The sequence below is a fragment of the Engystomops pustulosus genome, chromosome 7 (assembly GCF_040894005.1).
Source record: "Engystomops pustulosus chromosome 7, aEngPut4.maternal, whole genome shotgun sequence".
Taxonomy (NCBI): domain Eukaryota; kingdom Metazoa; phylum Chordata; class Amphibia; order Anura; family Leptodactylidae; genus Engystomops; species Engystomops pustulosus.
The window spans coordinates 166,415,694-166,433,661 of record NC_092417.1 but is presented as its reverse complement, the minus strand read 5'-3'; the positions used below and the strand labels follow the sequence as shown (position 1 = coordinate 166,433,661).

At 41.3% G+C, this 17,968-nt stretch overlaps 1 protein-coding gene across 6 annotated transcripts in view; it reads right to left on the bottom strand.

The window, feature by feature from the left end:
- The window catches only part of PHF21A (PHD finger protein 21A), a 71,188-nt gene that overhangs the window by 20,483 nt on the left and 32,737 nt on the right, over positions 1-17,968 (bottom strand). For all 6 annotated transcript variants that reach the window (XM_072118816.1, XM_072118818.1, XM_072118813.1 and 3 more), the window contains exon 5: positions 1,828-2,034. In XM_072118816.1, the coding sequence (XP_071974917.1) occupies positions 1,828-2,034 (207 nt within the window). The remainder of the gene's footprint in view (positions 1-1,827; positions 2,035-17,968) is intronic.

Below are 17,968 nucleotides of genomic sequence, written 5' to 3'. Positions count from 1 at the left end.
ATTCTAAAAGTTTGGATATGAAATTTGGCTTGGAGACAGTGGTCTAAAATATTGTGAATAGAGTGTGTTATAAGTGGCCTGAGATTCTGAGGAAAGTAATTATGCAACAAGATCTGCAAATAATTAATCATAAAGTTACAATTAATAAGTGATATTCAATTTAAGAGTCCTACAGACTGCACAGCTTTGGAATTTTCTGCTTTGTCATACCTCTTTTTATCCTTTGTGTTATTTTATTGTGCATATACATTAGCATTACATTTGTAACTTTTTTTTTTTTTTGCCAAATCAAAAAATTATAATGTTCAGCAAATCCTGACTAGTCTGCCTACATTAGGTATGACCTGTGTTATGTCACAGGAACTCCCTTGATCACAATTTTGGCATGTGAAAGATTGAGGATCTGGCCACACATGGCTTTTGCATTGCATTTAAAAACGCAACGCAAACGCCCCGTGTGGGTCTCAACCCGATCGCATATGCATTCCCAGTAAGACGCATGTGACCAGAAACAAGCACCCTGTTTTTTGCATGTAAACAATGTAAAACACTGGGTGCTTCTAAGAGATCACATTAGTTTCTAAACGTAATGCAAACACCATGGAGGGAATCAGAGGTCCTTACGCTCCCCATTGACAAAACAGGGCTTTGGTTATACAGTATATTCTATCCAACGCCCTGTCTCCTAATCTTACAAACACAGATATTGGCTGATGATTAGGTTTGTCTCTATGCAGAAACTTTCAGCATTTAATGACGAACAATTCTATATATGCCCTACAATATTAAAAATTGAATTATTAACCCCTTTCCGCCGCAGCCCTTTTTCGTTTTTCACTCCCCATCTTCAAAGATCTATAACTTTTTTATTTTTCCATGTACAGAGCTGCGTGAGGGCTTGTTTTCAACAAATTGCACATCAAAATGGTTGTATTTAATATTCCATACCTTGTACTGGGAAGCGGGGGGGAAAAAATTCCAAATGCAGTGAAATTGGTGAAAAACCGCATTTGCTGCGTTTTCTTGTGGGCTTGGATTTTACGGTTTTCACTGCGCGCCCCAAATGACATGTCTACTTTATTCTTTGGGTCGGTACGATTACAGGGATACCAAAATGTTTATAGATTTTATAATGTTTTCATATATTTACAAAAATTAAAACCTCCCGTACAATTTTTATTTTTTTTTTAGATTTTTCCATCTTCTGGCGTTAATAACTCTTTCATACTTCAGTGTACGGAGCAGTAGGTGGTGTAATTTTTTGCGACTTTCGACGCTTCCAATTATACCATTTTTAGGACTGTACAACCTTTTTATCACTTTTTACAGAATTCGTTATAATTTTTAAAAAGTGCCATTTTCGACTTTGGGCGCTATTTTCCATTACGGGGTTAAACGCAGTTTGATTAAATTATTATCAAATTATATTTTGATAGATTGTGTATCGCCACGTCCAAAAATGCCCAATGCGTTTATGATTTTTACTGTTAATTTATATATCAGTTCTAGGGAAGGGGGCGATTAGAAATTTTTAGGGTTTTTTTAATTATATTTTTAAACTGTTTTTATTTTTTACTATTTTTTCAGGCTCCCTAGGGTACTTTAACCCTAGGTTGTCTGATCGATCCTATCATATACTGCCATACTACAGTATAGTATGGGTGATAATGTGTCTGCTTAGAGAGTCCCTGCCCACACCCTGGAATTTTGGACTGAGCTGCCGAGGGAGAGATAGAAGCTAAAACAGCAATAAATCACTAGGGGATAGAAATGTGTGAATTTTCTTTTGTGGGCAAACCCCTTTAAACCTAGCAGTCACACACTAACCTGCGTGCCACTCAGGCCTGGAAGAGGTGATGTAGATGCCTGTGACACTTGCTGTGGTTGGAGTTGCTGTAGTTGGATCTGATGTGGCTGCACTTGCGGTGTTGGCGGTTTGCTCTCGAGCTGAAGCAGAGGCTGGATGAGAAGCTTGTTGTCCGGAAGTTCCTGTTTAACTATGAGATTCTTCCTAAGTTGCTCCACGACAAGTTTCTGAAAGTCAAAGCAAACTAGTGTAAGGCAAACGATATCTGAGCACATTGTATTCAAGTATTAGTACTTGCTAAAATGCTATTTGCAGACACACTGTTAGATGTGATATGCAGGGAGACGAGTTATTGAGACTCCTTTTTATAAAGACATTCTAATAGAAGCAGAGTCAAGCAATTTCCTGGCTGGTTCTGAGAATTGCCTTTTGTTCTATGCAAGCAGAACGCTGGGTAAAGAGATGCAATGGGAGATGAACTGGAAACCTGTCCACATAACCACCTTCAATACAATCGCTCTAGGTGTATTATACAGTATGAATAAAGTAACTTGGAGCAAGGTAAAGTCATACAGTACATGTTTCCTTGCATATAACCTTCAGTACTTGATCTTTTACACAACATACAGAACAGAACAAATGGCATCAGAAATAAAACATGCATTTCTTTGTAACTTGATTTTGCCTTGCACAGATAAGTAATGGCAGAGAAAAGGAAAATGTAGAGCATGTGCTAGATGGGGGAGGCAATCACCATGAGCCATGTAATTAGCTGGTTGTCACTTATTACTCTAAACTGTTAAACAAAGTAGACATAACCCCCACCCCCCCCATCAAAATCATGCATGATAACTAGTGGAACTGTGGTAATCTTCTTACATTTATTATCCATGGCCTCTGTTCATCTAAAACAAACTTGTATAATTATGTTAATGAGTCTGAAGGGCTCCTGGGGGTGTTACCAGAGCCCCTCTGCTGTAGTTTTACAGGCTGTTACACCGTCTCCCCTGCACCTGCCTGCTGTAGTCTAGCAGAGGAAGTTGCAGTACACAGTGGTGCTCATGTAGGGTAACAGCCTGTGAATCTGTAGCACAGAGAATCTCTGGTTTTGATGGTAAATTTCCTTTAAAAGGGGAGTCTTTTAATTGATCACAACAACCGTACCCCTGCCGATCAGTTTTAAGCAAGCACAGCTTTCAAGGATGCAGTTTGTTTCACAGGCCAGTACTGATGCACCTCGGCCCCAAGTGAAAGGGCCTAACCTGCAATACCACGCACAACCACTATGATAAGATTTTTAAATAAAAATCTACAGGGAGAAAATACACTTTCCATCTGGAAGCGCAAGAACTGGTCTGCTGTGCAAAAAGGCCTCTTGTTGAAAATCTACAGCGAGCCCATTTAGTTTGGGCCTGGATGGATATTACCCTTTGGTGAGGAGATTTACTAATTTCATGAATTTTTAATAGCTTTTTTTTTATGTGGCCAGATGTTAATATAAAATTCTATAGTGCATTATTCAAGCCTCTGCATAAAGCAGTGTGGTCTCTAGAAGGCTGAAAAACCTCCAAAAAACACCACTTTTTGAAGAGCCTTAAAAACATCATTAAAATGTAAAAAGAAAAATAAGCATTTTAGAGTAAAGCGAAAACCTTATTCATACATGCAAATCCAATAATCAGCCCCACTATAAGGCCCAATACAAATCCAGGCTCCCGTATACAAGCCTTCATCAAGGCAGAAGCAGCTGAGCAGAAGGTAACAGTAGGAAACGCTGTGCTACAAGAATGATGCAGCCAGATGGTTGTAACAAGAGGGGAACTCCAATCAAAAGAAGAATTGTGATAGTGGGAGATGCCTCCCATACACAGTCCTCTGGCTCAGGCAGCTATAACACGAGGAGTGAGCGGATCTATCTGTACGTGCATCTCTTCAGACCGGAGAGAGTAAAACTGCAGCTGAATGAAAGCGAGTCGCAGGGTGATATTTAACAATGGGTTTTTTCCTGCACAGAAAGCTTCAATGCTGCCATCACCATTCACCTCCCCCGACATTTAACATTTTATGAAAAGCTGCATGTGCCTCCGAGTCCTCGGATATATGGCTCGCAGATTGGAGACTTTATTTTACTCTAGGAGCAAAGTGACTTTTCAAGTCTGTGTTTACACGTTATGGGAATGCTGAAAATTTTTTAGCAAATAATGCTACACAGTCCAAAGTTACGTGATTCAGATTAAAGTCCCTGATTCTGACAAGTACAATGAACAGGAACCCAATAATATACAATGAACTTTAGGATTTGGTGAACCCACTGCAGTCACATAGACAACCCAGGGGATGTAAATAATGTTATACAATTATAAGGCAGAAGGTGCAGAGCGATTTCCCTGGCTGTGGGAATGGATTCTGGCTTTGATGACTTCTTTGCTTTTCATTAAGTAGAAATGAATACTGTCAGATAAACAGACTCCAAAAAAATGGCTGCATTGTGCAGCGCGTCCTATCATTTAATTGTTTTTCCCCCCCCCCACACTCTTGTCTGTCACCGATAAAACCGCCATTCACTGGGAGGCATAGATGTAATGAAGAGGCAAAGCACATTAAACGTGCTGTGTAATGCAGTGAATCACCCGCTGCCGGAGTAATGTCCAAACCATTTATCCAGCTGATTGTGCACTTCATGTCTTGCTCCTTCTTTCTTGTGTTCATGTATAATTGAGCTGAGTGCGTCTGACTCGGGTAACAGAGCTGGATTCGGGTTTTTTTTGCTCAAGTCTGCAGTATTAAAACCTTCCTGTTGTCATGAGCTGCCTTCTGCAAAGCCCTTATCTATTGCACCCAGTTGGCTCGAGAGTTGCAGAAGGCCAGGGGAGCTCATACACTAGGGAGAATAGTGGTGAAGATGAATAGTTATACTATACCTGAGCAATGAGTAGTTAGGAGACTGCATAGCAATACAAATAACATTATCCAGGGAATCTGTGTGTTGCACCGATTCTGTCACCCGCTTTGGTCATTCTCAGTTCTCCTAAAGGTGTTGTAATGGCACCCATTCATCATTCTCCATGCAGTACCACTTCTCGAAATAATTTTTCCGACAGTGCAAACATCAATGCACACTGAATTACATACAGTTCTGACTGTGATCATGTACTACGTTCCCTAGGTTCCAACCAGAACTTGCCAAAATGATAGAAATCAGAAGTAAAAACACGTTCCTCTGATGGAAGTGTGGATTAAATACAGGAGAAAAAAAAACACTCCTCTGAAATCCAGTTAAATCCCTTGGAGGAAAACTCTAGAATATTGGATGCAGAGTTCATTACACAGATTGATGTCCTATACTCTTAGGTGAGAGCTTCCAAATTGAGACCATTAAAACCCCCTGAAGACGTGTTTGCCACTTGCTTCACAACACCTTCTAGATCGTGGTCATTCTTCATACACATATAGGAGGATGCTGCACATAAATAATGCACACGAGTACTGCACTGAGAATAGTAACGGGAGGGCACCATCCTCTGTGCAGTAAGGGAATAGGCACGCGCTATTTTATGCTTTTGTATGGGACTTTGTTGCCCTTGAGAGCAGAAGGCATGAAAATACTTATTAATACATTACAGACCATTCATTGACCTGCAAAGGAACGGTGAACATGATTGTATCCTGTGAGGTCAGAAGATAATCAAAATCCACCAGGGGCACTTCCTCATAGACCCAGGCACCGGGACTGTGGTTTTCTTATATCTGTTATCCATGGCCTCCTCTGAAAGTCAAACTTTAAAATTATGCTAAGAAGCTATGCTGTGGCTTTACAGACTGTGCAAGAGAAATTTCCCCCTGCCAATGCAAGGGTGCTGTCAGCACGGCGGGCACACGGCAGCGCGCAGAGAGAGGAGGAGAAGGTGAGCGCTGCTCACCCCGGCCCCTCTCCATAGGGATATATGGCACACGGAGCCGTAATACGTGAAAAGATAGGACATGTTCTATCTTTTCCTGGGGTATGGAGCGGTACGGTGCTGCACGTGTGCCCATTGCCGTCTATAGGGGACGTATATCGGCTGTATATACGTCGGCCGTATATATATCCCACATGCGGCAGTGTAAATGCAGCCTTAGGCTACAATCACACGAACGTATGGGGGACCTATATACGGGCGCTGTATATACGGCCAATATACATCCTCCATTCATCGCAATGGCCTCATGGCGCCGTACTGGAGTGGTACCGTGCAGCACGCCTGCGGCACCATACCGTTCCCTACCCCGTAGAAAGATAGGACATGTCTTATCTTTCAACGGAATACAGCGCCGGGTTCTATGTTAGGCTATGGAGAGGGGCAGGGGTGAGCGGTGCTCTTCCCCTCCTCCTCGGCACGGCCGTGTGCCGCCGTGCTATGATGCGGCGGGCAACGGCAGTGTGAATGTAGCCTAAAATCGTAAAAATACAGCAGTAAAAATATCAGCACTATAGCATCATAATACAAATCTACAGAGTGCCCAAATAAGGGCAATTAGTTCAGATTTACGCCTGTTCCTAATAAGAGCAACCTCTCCAATACAAACAAGTGCCCCAAGAAGGGCAATTGTTGGTTTTTGAGAAGTTCCTGCCTAGTTAAAAGGCTCTGTGTCAAGAAGCAACCTCTCCCTAGCTCCATCTGCTATGTGTAAAGACATCTGGACATGTAACCCTGTTCTCATACTGCAGAGTCACATGTCTAGCCCTGCCCAGCTAGTGTTTAGTAACATAGGCTGTGACGCATCTCTACAGCTTCTCAATGGGGTCTACAGAGTGTGTGAAGTAGTCCGCGACACACCTCATGTCCTGTCATTGTTCATAGTGATGCCTCTTCTGCCCACCTACAGCTCTACCTCTAAGAGGAAGGAGAAGCAGATTTCCCAACCTTCATTTAGAGAATAGAAAAAGTATAAAATATTTCTTAGTAGACCTCTAAAGTGAAGAGAATAGTTTTGATGCAGTAATAGGATGGCTTTTCATGCAAAATCCTTGACAAAGCAGCAGGCCATTCAGATATACTCACTGGAGTGTTTTTTTTTTTTACATCAACCAAAAGAAAAACCTTAAATACATACATACAAATAATTCCGATTTAAATGACAAGTTTATTTAATGGAATGCAAAATAACCCCCAGAAACTAACCCCTGACAAATACCCTGTAAGCACACAAATGGGAACTACTCTACAGACCGGGCATGGAGGACATTAAAGTCGACCTTACAAGAGACAGTGAAGCAGAACTCTCCAGCTGTCTGTCAGTCAAGCTTCAAGCCGGCTTCTTACCGCCCTTCCCAAGCACTTCTGCCAGCGACTACAAGAGGGAACTGTATGTCAGACACTTGTTTCTATGGAAACACAGATGGGTCATTTTACAAAAGACACTTATCAATGGTAAAGCATCCCAAGACCGATGATCAATTTCCTTATGTACACAAGAGCAGTAAGCAAACACGTGACTGTGCATACTAAAAGAAATGGGTTGCTGAAGAAGATCCTAGTACATAAAGAAAAAAAAAAAAAAAAAAAACAGGTTTCAAGTCTCAGAAAAACTGCACACAAGAATCCTACAAAATCAGTACTACCAATTTGGTGTGACCGCAGGTCACTGGCATCAAACATTTTTGCAAGGCAAGTTCCTCAATGGTGTCGAATTGTTCTATGCAGATGGTCAGTGTCATGTATGTTAATAAAACTGTATGGTTAACTAGTTTTTAAAAAGGTATTGCAATCCGACTGTCTGCATTGTTATTCAGGGTCTACACACTTAGTACAGAGGCAATGGAGAGCTAAGGTAGGGAGAGGCAGCCTGTAACCCGTAATATGGAATGACAAGGGCAGGTAGAAGAAGCTTGGTTTAAATTACACATAGGTGCATCCATTCATCATCATGCAGAGCCAGATTATGCCTCTTCTGCATGGAGCTGCAATATGGCAGAATGCTATGGTATCAAAACTGTACCTCCAACACAGTTTCAAGGTTTCTTTATAAATAATTGTAATGATATAGCGGCAACATACTCTACAGTGCTGCATGGAGGCCATTATTATGTGTACTTCTCAAAGTGTCCACTAGATGTTGTATCACATATTACCATTATCCCCTATATGCATTATCACCACTGATCCAAAGAACGGGGGTCTTGTTCTCAGTACGTGAATAAAGAAGCAGGTCAGGCATGTCCCCCTGCCACCGAAAATTGGCAAGCACAGTGCTCAGCCATCTCTCATGGACTGTGAATGAGAGTGTTGGACATACTGACACTCATTGTATTGAATGGAGCGGCTGGACACTTGCTCAACCAGTCACTTCATTCAATTGGCGATTGCTGGGGATATTGGTCTTGTGATCAGTGCCGGTCCCAACTCAGTGCAGATTGTGCGCTATATAAATACAAGAATTATGACACAGATTACGCAGCGCTGCATAGCTTAAAGGGGTATTCTCGTCTGGGCATTCACATTCAGTTTGATAAATCTGCCATATATAAACATTTCTTCAATTGGATGTTATTAAAAAAAATGTCCCTGTGTGAAGATAATTTCTCATAAATGTAGTCATTTTATCCCTTAGAAACGTGATGGCTTCCTCGGATACGGCCACCTCTGCCTGAGAGATTGCACAAATAAACAAAAAGGTTTTGGTATGTGAAATGTCCAGGAGTTACTGCATGTCCCGCACCCGTCCTGTGGTAATGATCACTGAATCCAGGAGGTCAGGCAGGGCTCAATAGCGCATGTCTGGCCACAGCTGCCAGAGTGTGACCTGGTCGTAACCGAGGAAGCCATCTCGTTTCTAAGGGACAACATGTCTACATTTATAGGAAATTATCTTCACACAGGAACATTTTTTTAAATAACATCCAATTGAAAAAATGTTTATATATGGAAGATTAGCGAAACTGAATGTGAATGCCCAGGTGAGAATACCCCTTTAACAAATCATTCCCTGTCCCCATGGGGCTCACAATCTAATCAACTTACCAGTGTGTTTTGGAGTATGGGAGGAAACCAGAGGACCCAGAGCAAACCCACACAAACATGGAGAGAACATACAAATTCTTGAACCCAGGTCCCCAGCGCTGTAAGACTGTAATGCTAACCACTAAGCCACTGTGCTGTAATCACTTATCCTGTAGATAGAACATAACAAAAATACTTAATATAACACCATATAAGAAATTTACCATCAGAATCGAGCATGATAAACCAGGGACACTTCCTCATCAATCCAGGTACTGCGACTATGGTAATCTCCTTATTTGTTATCCTTTGCCTTCCATGTCATCTTTTAAAACCTACCTTTTAAAATTAGGAGCGAGCAAGGGCTCTGGGAGCCCCTCCATGCTGTAGCTACACAGGCTGTAAGTATGTGCACTAGAAATACCCCTTCCCATTGTGTACTGAAACCTCCTTTCTTACTGTGACATAATAACAGGCAGAGGGAGGGGGAAGTGCTGAGGGAACAGAGGGGAGGTGGAGACAGTGTTACAGAGGGGCTAGGGTAACACTTCTGAGTCATTAGCATAAATTTGAAAAGTTGATTTTAGAAGGAAGGAGGCCATAGATAACAAATATCAGAAGATTACCACAGTCACGGAGACTGAATCTATGAGGAATGTCCCTGGTTTATCAGAATGGATTTTCATCTAATTTTCTAAACTATTAAACATGCAAACTCCAGCATGTCTGCCCAGTGCAAACCACTGAGGGAACGTACCGATTTGGCCGAATAAAACACTAGTCACACAAGGCTATTTTATGGAGGTTCAATTAAGTCAGTGACTTTTTTTGTTACAGTATTTTATTCTTTTTTTTTTTTTTTGGCCAAAGAAAACACTTGTCAATTCTGCACCTGACGGAACACGGACTGCCGGGCGCGCAGAATAATGAAGGTACACAAAGCCCCTCCAAATCTTTAAACCAATAATTTACACTTCCAGATGCTCGGCTCAATTATGAAAAACTATCTCACTGAGCTCTCAAGTGCTGCAAATGAGACGCACAGAAAGAAACAAAGACATAACAAAAAGGTAGGAAGAAAATTGGCATAAAGTAAGCGTCTGAACTCCAGATAATGGAAAGAATATCAAGCTGTTATGCAGGAACCATAAAAACACAATAATACAACCACCGAACGTTATAAATAGACCCCGGCCTCCTCACCAATTAGAAGAAACTAAGAAATAAGAGTTTTCTACTACACAGAAGTCGCCCGCCCTTTTTACGTCTTCATTTACAGTCCTAAGCTACATAACAGAAACGATCGCTGACGCCTGCTTGAGGAAAGTGAGCGGCACTGGTTTATTTGGTTGCATTTATTCCTTCCACTGCTGCTTGTTGCTATGGCAATGGTGATGGTTCATGAAAATTAGAGCATTCAGTGTTCTAAAAAGTTAAAAGCAGCACTTAATGCACCGACAAATGGGCGCAGAAGATTTACAGTGGTGGCGAGTTGATGTTTACTGCCGAGAGCCTGTATACAAGTCGAGACTTGACTTGTAAGACAGCTGTGTGCCACACGGGAGCGAGGGGTTTGTGCTGAATGAATGGAGCCCTGCATAAACCCAATGACAGTCTCCAGGTACAATAGTATCGTATAAACAATGAGAGATGGAGCGCACACAGTCACATTTATCACATTGTGTATCTTTCTACTAAGTAATAATACAATGGATTCTAATACGCACTGTATAAGGTTTCTCTACTACCTGTGTATGTTTATGAGAATCTCCTGCAAGGATTTAATTACTTGCAGAGCATATTATAAAATCTGTAGCGACTCAGCAACATTATCCCTACGCGATACCTGCAAATGCCTTGGCAAAGTCCGAAAAAAAATTCTGGGATGTGCCCCTACAGTGGGAGGCTCTTTGGATAACGGATGGGAGGCTGGCAGATAATTTGCATGTCAAACACGGTTAATTATTTTCGAGGAAGCTCAATAAATATGCTTGACCTTCAAGTAGGAAAAAAATAAATAAAATTGAAATTATAATTATAATTACACCTCCAGCTCTCGACGCACAGATTTAAGCTTGAAATTAAACACAAATCAGAGAGAAAAAAAAGTCAATATTACTGACATTATCATTGGGGAGGGACATCTTGGCAACTTCACTGCATGAAGTGTAGTTCATGCCAGGTCAAGAGCACACAGGTTACTATTATACTATATTATACATACGTGTGCCAACTTATACCACAGTGCTGTACAGAACTCAACACCACGTTGGTCCCTCATCTCCTACAAGGGGCCGGAAGCCAAATTCCAATCAGGTAATTCCTATTCCTTTCCCCAACAACGAAGTTACTCAAGGAAATTTTGGATCTGAATTGGCACTAGAAAGTTCTGCTGTTCACTCACTGCGTTTGCATTGCATATACTGTAAGTGCTATGCAAGCGCAATGGCGAGGAGCTTCTCCTGAAATAAACACTACAAGCTCTTGCTTTCTGTGCAGGAAATGAGTTTCTAAATTAAATTCAAACACGATGTGTGAATGAAGCCTAGGGAATTTGGTCAAACTTTATGTCTATTAGGCATAGGCCCCATACACGTTACCGTTTGGGGGCCGGTGATACAGCTGCAAACTGTGTGGCCCTTTGACGGCTCTCATAGAGTTCTATGGCACCTGGTCATGGCTATTCTCCTCAAAGAGGAAAGGGGTGAGAAGCAATCACACCTCCTCACTCCTGCACCCGGCCATATTCTATGCCCAGGTACGGGCATACGGTTTTTGTGCATGGGGCAAAAGTTTGGTGCATTTTCTGGCATAAAGTAAGCTGAGGTTTCAGAACGTATTTAAAATGTGACCACCAATTGCACTCCGTGTATTAATAATGCATGTTTTTAAAAAAATTTTTTTGCATGAATTACTCAAGAATTCAGCCACATTTTGCCTAGTAAACTTTCCCCCAATAAGTATCTTTTCGAGTGTGAAAGATTTGCAACCAGGTCCCCAGTGCTAACCACAAAACCTCTCTGCTCAGCAGCCCTTGTAGTGCAATATAAAATGACGACAGTAATATTTGTGTGCATGTAACATAATTGTCCCCTGCTGCAAGTATTTAGGCACCTGTCTCCTGAATGCGCAGGTATTTAAAGCGATGTCAATCAAAGATTGAAGACCATGCTTGTGATGCTTCGCAAGTTGAGGGTGCAAACTCATCAAAAAGCGGTGTCAGTGTCTTGGCACGAGGGAACTAGCTGCAAGGGATGTAACGTGGAGCCCACAGCTTCCAGGTTGAGGTCTTTGTAGGTGGCAATGAAGGAAAGGCACTCAAGCAGAAAATGGCTTTAAAGTAGCACAATACTATTATGGCCTGGAAGAAAATAACCTTCTGACTGAAGGCCTATCATGGGAGACAAAACACAATTAAGTTGCAGATCTGATGGGACCTCATTACACCAAAATATACTGCAAAGTCTTATATTAGCAATCTGAGCCTAGCAAGAATAACAAGCAAACAGCGGTGATCGAGATCGACCCCCTGTTATTTTAGTGCTACAATTTAGCAAATAATTTCACTTCAATCCTGGGCAGAGGAGAATTGTGATGTAAACTTTAAGCTCTGGAAGCTCTGAATTGACACAGCGTGTATGCGTAGGGGAGAGCGGTCTGAAAACGATTTTTATGTAAACACGTTCCAGGCTGCGATTGGGATTACTCTTTCATTTAAAACTTGGGAGGAGTCTCAATGCAGAAGGCCTTTTTTTTTAGCTTGCAATATCCAGGAGAAAAAACACAACAAGGAGAAATCTTTGTCAGCCCCAACAATAACACAGACTATAATAGTAGTAGGTCTTTAATTCAGCACGCAGATACAGTATTTGTGTTTGTTCAATTGAAGAAGCAAAACATCACAGAAGCTGCCATTCTGATAACGCAGAAATATGTATTTTTTTTTCTCACCTCTACATCACTCTGTAGACCTTGTTTTATGAGATGCAGTGGTGTTTCGCTTGTTTTGATTAGAAATATGCCAACAATGCAATCCGTGTCAGGTTAAAGTCTTTGTTATTTGAAATATTATAAATATATTATATATATATATATATATATATATATATATATTTTTTTTTTTATTTGTGTGTGTTATGTTCATATATTAACTATATTTGCATTCATAATCTGTGTGTATGTAATCCATAGTCTGCAGTAATATCAAATCATCCTTACACATCAATGTATGCTACACCCTGGCTGGAAAATGGGCATAGCATAGCGCTGGTTGGACAAGGGGGTGTTTGAGGAGCGCTTCCGCAATAGGGAGCCATGCAGCTGGGCTGTACGTATGGTATGGCATGATCTTTCTGTGTACGGTACGGTCATTTAAATGGATGCCTGTATTGCCCATTAAAGTGAATGTCACCAGTATTGAAAAGCTTGTGTGCAAAGGGCCTTCGAAAACATGAAAATGTACATATATGTACATGTCCAAACGGTTTGATTAAGACTGTCCAGTCTATAAGGAACCTGTTATCTGAATTTGGGTCCACAAAATTTCCTCCAGCCTTTCATCCAGAATGGAGACAGAAATACAATGCTGTCCTTCTACATTCTGGGAGATTCAGTGTTTAGCAGAAATTGAACTTTGGATGCTGCATACAGATGAAATACCCCTTATGGTTTGATGATGTCCCATAGTTTAGGTACAGCATCAAAAGTGTGGCAGCTGCTGAAGATGACTGAGTCATAGGATAATGCATCAGCACAAGATAAGTCAGGAGGGTCAAGCATGACTCTTCTCTGCCCCCATGGATGACTTAGGTAATTGGAATACAGCGTTAACAGATCTTTTTCTGTAGAATCCTGAATATTCCAGACAATAGAAAGACATCATTGTGATACTGTTACTTTTGGCAGAACTGCATAGATTGTGGAACAAGATGCCTATTCCTCAAAATCATCCCAGCTATCAGTGGTCACTCTCCTTTTGTAATACTAGGGTGCATAAACATGCTGGTGTCTTTTTATCCATGCAGTAGATGGTTGATGCTTGTGAGGGAAACATTTGGAATATACTCTTGTTGTATCCATCCACCCTATATCTGACAGCTTCACTTTTCTAATTTGCTTTTCCTACTTTATGGGAGGAAAAGGGGAGATATTGGCTCCAAACAACAAGCTTAATGTCACCCAGCCTATCATCAGCAGGTTCTGTTTTATTACAAGCAGCAATGAAAGAGGAGGGCTGTGTGTATTTATATAACCCTGTTATGTGCCAGGAAGAAATGTTTTTAGCAGCATCAGTCAAAGGAAACCAGCTCAAAGGGATCATCCACGCTCCTTTCTCTCACCCCCCACACATTTGAGAACACAGAAATGCAGGTCAGCTTTAACTATATTTTTGCCCATAGATGCTCAGAAGTAGAGATTGTGTTTACTCTGTAGAAGAGCCTGAGCTGAACACTAATGGCAGCACATTCACAGGCCTCTCCAGCTCCAGAAAGTGAAGAAATACAACAATTGCCAATTTGAAAGGAAGTGGAGCTGTAAACATGCCACATAAAAGCACAGAGAGCACCATAATGTACTGTGTTGCTCTAAATTGTAATGTCAGGATAAGTATCCTCTAACCAGTAATATCAGCAGAACGGGGGCTGCACATCCTCCTCTGGAGACACACAAATCAGCACATACAGTACTGTCTGTCACACTGTTCACACTACTAACCCTCTCACTCTACATCCTACAACACAAGCTACACAATCAGACGATACATGCATTTTCTGAGCATCGGAAAGACGTCCAGAGACTCTGACCTTAACAATGTCTGACCTCAGAGGTGTCCTATACATAGAGCAATGCATTATGGGAGCCTGTATAATAAGTCTAGTTAGAGAGGCTGTTGTTTGGTTGTGTCTGACAGCAGAGTAGAGCTAAATTTCCCAGGGTGAACTTGTACACCGATCAGCAATAACAGTAAACCTGCATAATATTGTGTAGGTCACATTTTTTGTCACCGAAATACCTAGCATTGAAGTAAAAACTTTAACAGACTCCAACAGATGTCCACAATTATCACAAAGTTAAAAAGTTATCAGCAGATCCTTATCCACATAAGACCATTATTATGTTCATACACATATACACTACTGTGAAAGCATAAAGGGCATGTGTTATAAATACCGGGGAAGTCTGGACACTTCACATATATTATTTATGTGCATACTTCCATTAGTGTTAAATAGCAGATCTAACCATAAAAAACAGTCATAATAAAGTCTATGATGAAGCTGCACAGGTCACCGGTGTAGATATTTTTTTTAAATGTAGAAGGGGCTCTCCCTCATTGCCAATAAGAGGTCTTATTTGGAAAGAGGTCCACTAGCATTTCTTTAAACTACTTGCTTGAATGTAAACCTGTTTTACGTCAGCAGCAGTTATACGCATCTATATGGCTACTGACACGTTGCAGCCATCAGCCTGTATCTGGCAGTAAGGTTAGAGCTACATCACAACCTATTGTTGCACTTCACAAGATTGCAATGCCTGGTTACCACCGAACTTGATGCTGAACCTTAGCCCTTGATCCAACAGACCGCACAGGGACATATTCATTTCTATGGACCCGTGGGCTCTGTGTCCGTGTGAGCCAAACTCAGAACGGATCCTACTCCTTCCCTTGTCAGTCTTTATTGGAGTCAACAGATCTCACACACAAGCCACAAACAACTGATCCAAAGTGCAGAGAAAGTACATGGAGCTTAATGAAAGTGAACATGACTGTTCACACACTTCAATCCAATGATGTAGAATGAATCTTTTTTTTTTTTTTAGCAACTATCGGGTACATTCACTATCATTAGTTGTGATGTGGAGAGTGAGGATATTTGTTATCTTAAATTTTGCACATCACTGTGTGGTCCAAGTCCAAAAGGTTTAGTTGATGATCTATCAATAGTTCTAGGGAGTCTTTTCTTAGGGTGCAGTCATCCAGGGTGCAGTGGTATACACATTTTCTTTGTTGCCTTTTGATGTTCCTTTTCTTTGTTTTAAGTAGGTTAAAAATATATACTCGAGTATAAGCCTAGTTTTTCAGCACAAAATTTGTTCTCAAAAACCCTAACTCGGCTTATACTCGAGTCAAGAAAAAAATAGTCAAAACTCACCTTTCCGACGTCACCCGTAGGTCCTATGCTTGATTTGAAATTCCGGTGCCAGCACGGGTCCTTCGGATCCTCTTCGGGTCTCCTCGCGATGCCAACGGCTCACAAACAATGATGTCGGCAAGCAGCTGACGTCATTCTGTGTGCCGGCAAAGCGCGAAGACCCGAAGAGGAGCGGAAGGATCCGAAAAGGACCGAAGGACCTGTGGCAGTACCGGAGCATCAGAGAGACTGGGCAGGCTGTATACTACAGGGGCTGGGCAGGCTGTATACTACAGGGTCTGGCAGGCTATACACTACAGGGTCTGGCAGGCTATACACTACAGGGGTCTTGCTGGCTATATACTGGGAGGCATTTCCCACCCTCAGCTTATACTCAAGTCAATAGGTTTTCCTTGTTTTTTGTGTTGAAATTGGGGGTCTGGGCTTATACTCGGGTCGGCTTATACGGTAAGTAAAAAGAGTAAGTGACAGGAAGGGCCCCTACACCTGTGGTGTTTTTTCTGTACTATTTTGTTTACAGAGCGCCGTCGCTTGGTGCGTTCTTGGTCCGTTTTTAAACGGACTGAAAAGGCTTGGGTTATTGTTTATGTTTACCATGCGTTTGGCTGGTTTTAATCCATTTCACAGCTGCTTACATTTCTAGAAATGAAGATAAACTGGTTCAAATGCAAAGTAATGCATGTATTTTCAGTCCATTTAAAAAAAACTGTCCAAAAACGCACCATATTGACAGCGCCCTGTAAACAGCTTCTCCTAGCATGTCCTGACAGATCATGGCTGTAAGGGTGCGTTTTTAAACGTAACGAAAATTACTATGCATTTTGCTGGTTTGAATAAGTTTTTTTTTTTCTTTTTCATTTTTGGAAGAGTAAGCAACTGCGAAAATGAACACAGCTGCTAACACTTCAAGATAAGAAGAAAAACGCATTCAAACCAGTCAAATGCATGGTAAACGTGCAAAAACGGAAAAAAAAACACCACAGGTGTAGGGGCCCTTCCTGTCACCTACTCTTTTTACTTATTTAACCAACTTAAAACAAAGAAAAGGAACATCAAAAGGCAACAAAGAAAACGTGTATACCACTGCACCCTGGATGACTTAAGTTATAAATATTTGAAGTCCATTTCTCTGTATTTCTAAGTGTAAGCTGGCATCCTGCAGAGTTGCTCTTGAATAAAATAGGACGCTACATTCCTGAAACATTATAATAAATTCACAGCTGGGTAACATTACGGCTGCCCACTTAGAAGCCCCCGAGGCCTAAAAATACAGTTTAAGTGCTTTAATTTTCATTACTTTAAAATAAAAAAATAAAAAAAATTGTCTAAAAACCTGCATGCAAAAACCAGAGGTCATTGTTTGGGGCTGAAAGGGCTCTGAATAGGTTGGGGGTTCTTCTTACACAGCGCAACAATAAGAATTTATACAAACAACCGAGATCCGCGTTCAATAACAGGAGAGTCAATTAAAAGGGATTGTAAAAGCAAAAATATCCCCAACAATTTCCTGCGTCGCTTCAACCACAAAGATTCAATCAGCATAAGAGGAGGATGATGGTGCAAAGCCAATCGATATTCCGAAAATAGATCTTGATGCCCATGTTCACAGGTCAGACGTCTGGTCGTAACACCTAGGACGTTACATAGTTAGGGAATCCCATTACTGTTCCCGTTCCAGGCCTTCAGACCAGGTCCAGGCAGTGATTTGTATTGTGTGATGAGAGTACAAACTTGCTGCTCCTTACATCACCATGCGTGCAAATATCACAGCACCAATAGGTTTTACCAAATTTCCCAGCGTTTCATGTACTTAAAATCTTACACTATAACCATCTGTCAATTTGATGAAAGGTTTCCATTTTTAACTTGGCTATGCATGTGCAAATTCTGCATCGACCATCTTAAGGATCCTCCTATTGAACTCTATGGATGATGCAATTTTTTTTTTAACTTTCTGTTTCTGCAGATGAACTTGTGTTTGTTTCTGCTGGTACAAACAGAAGTTCATTGCATGACACCTTTATCAA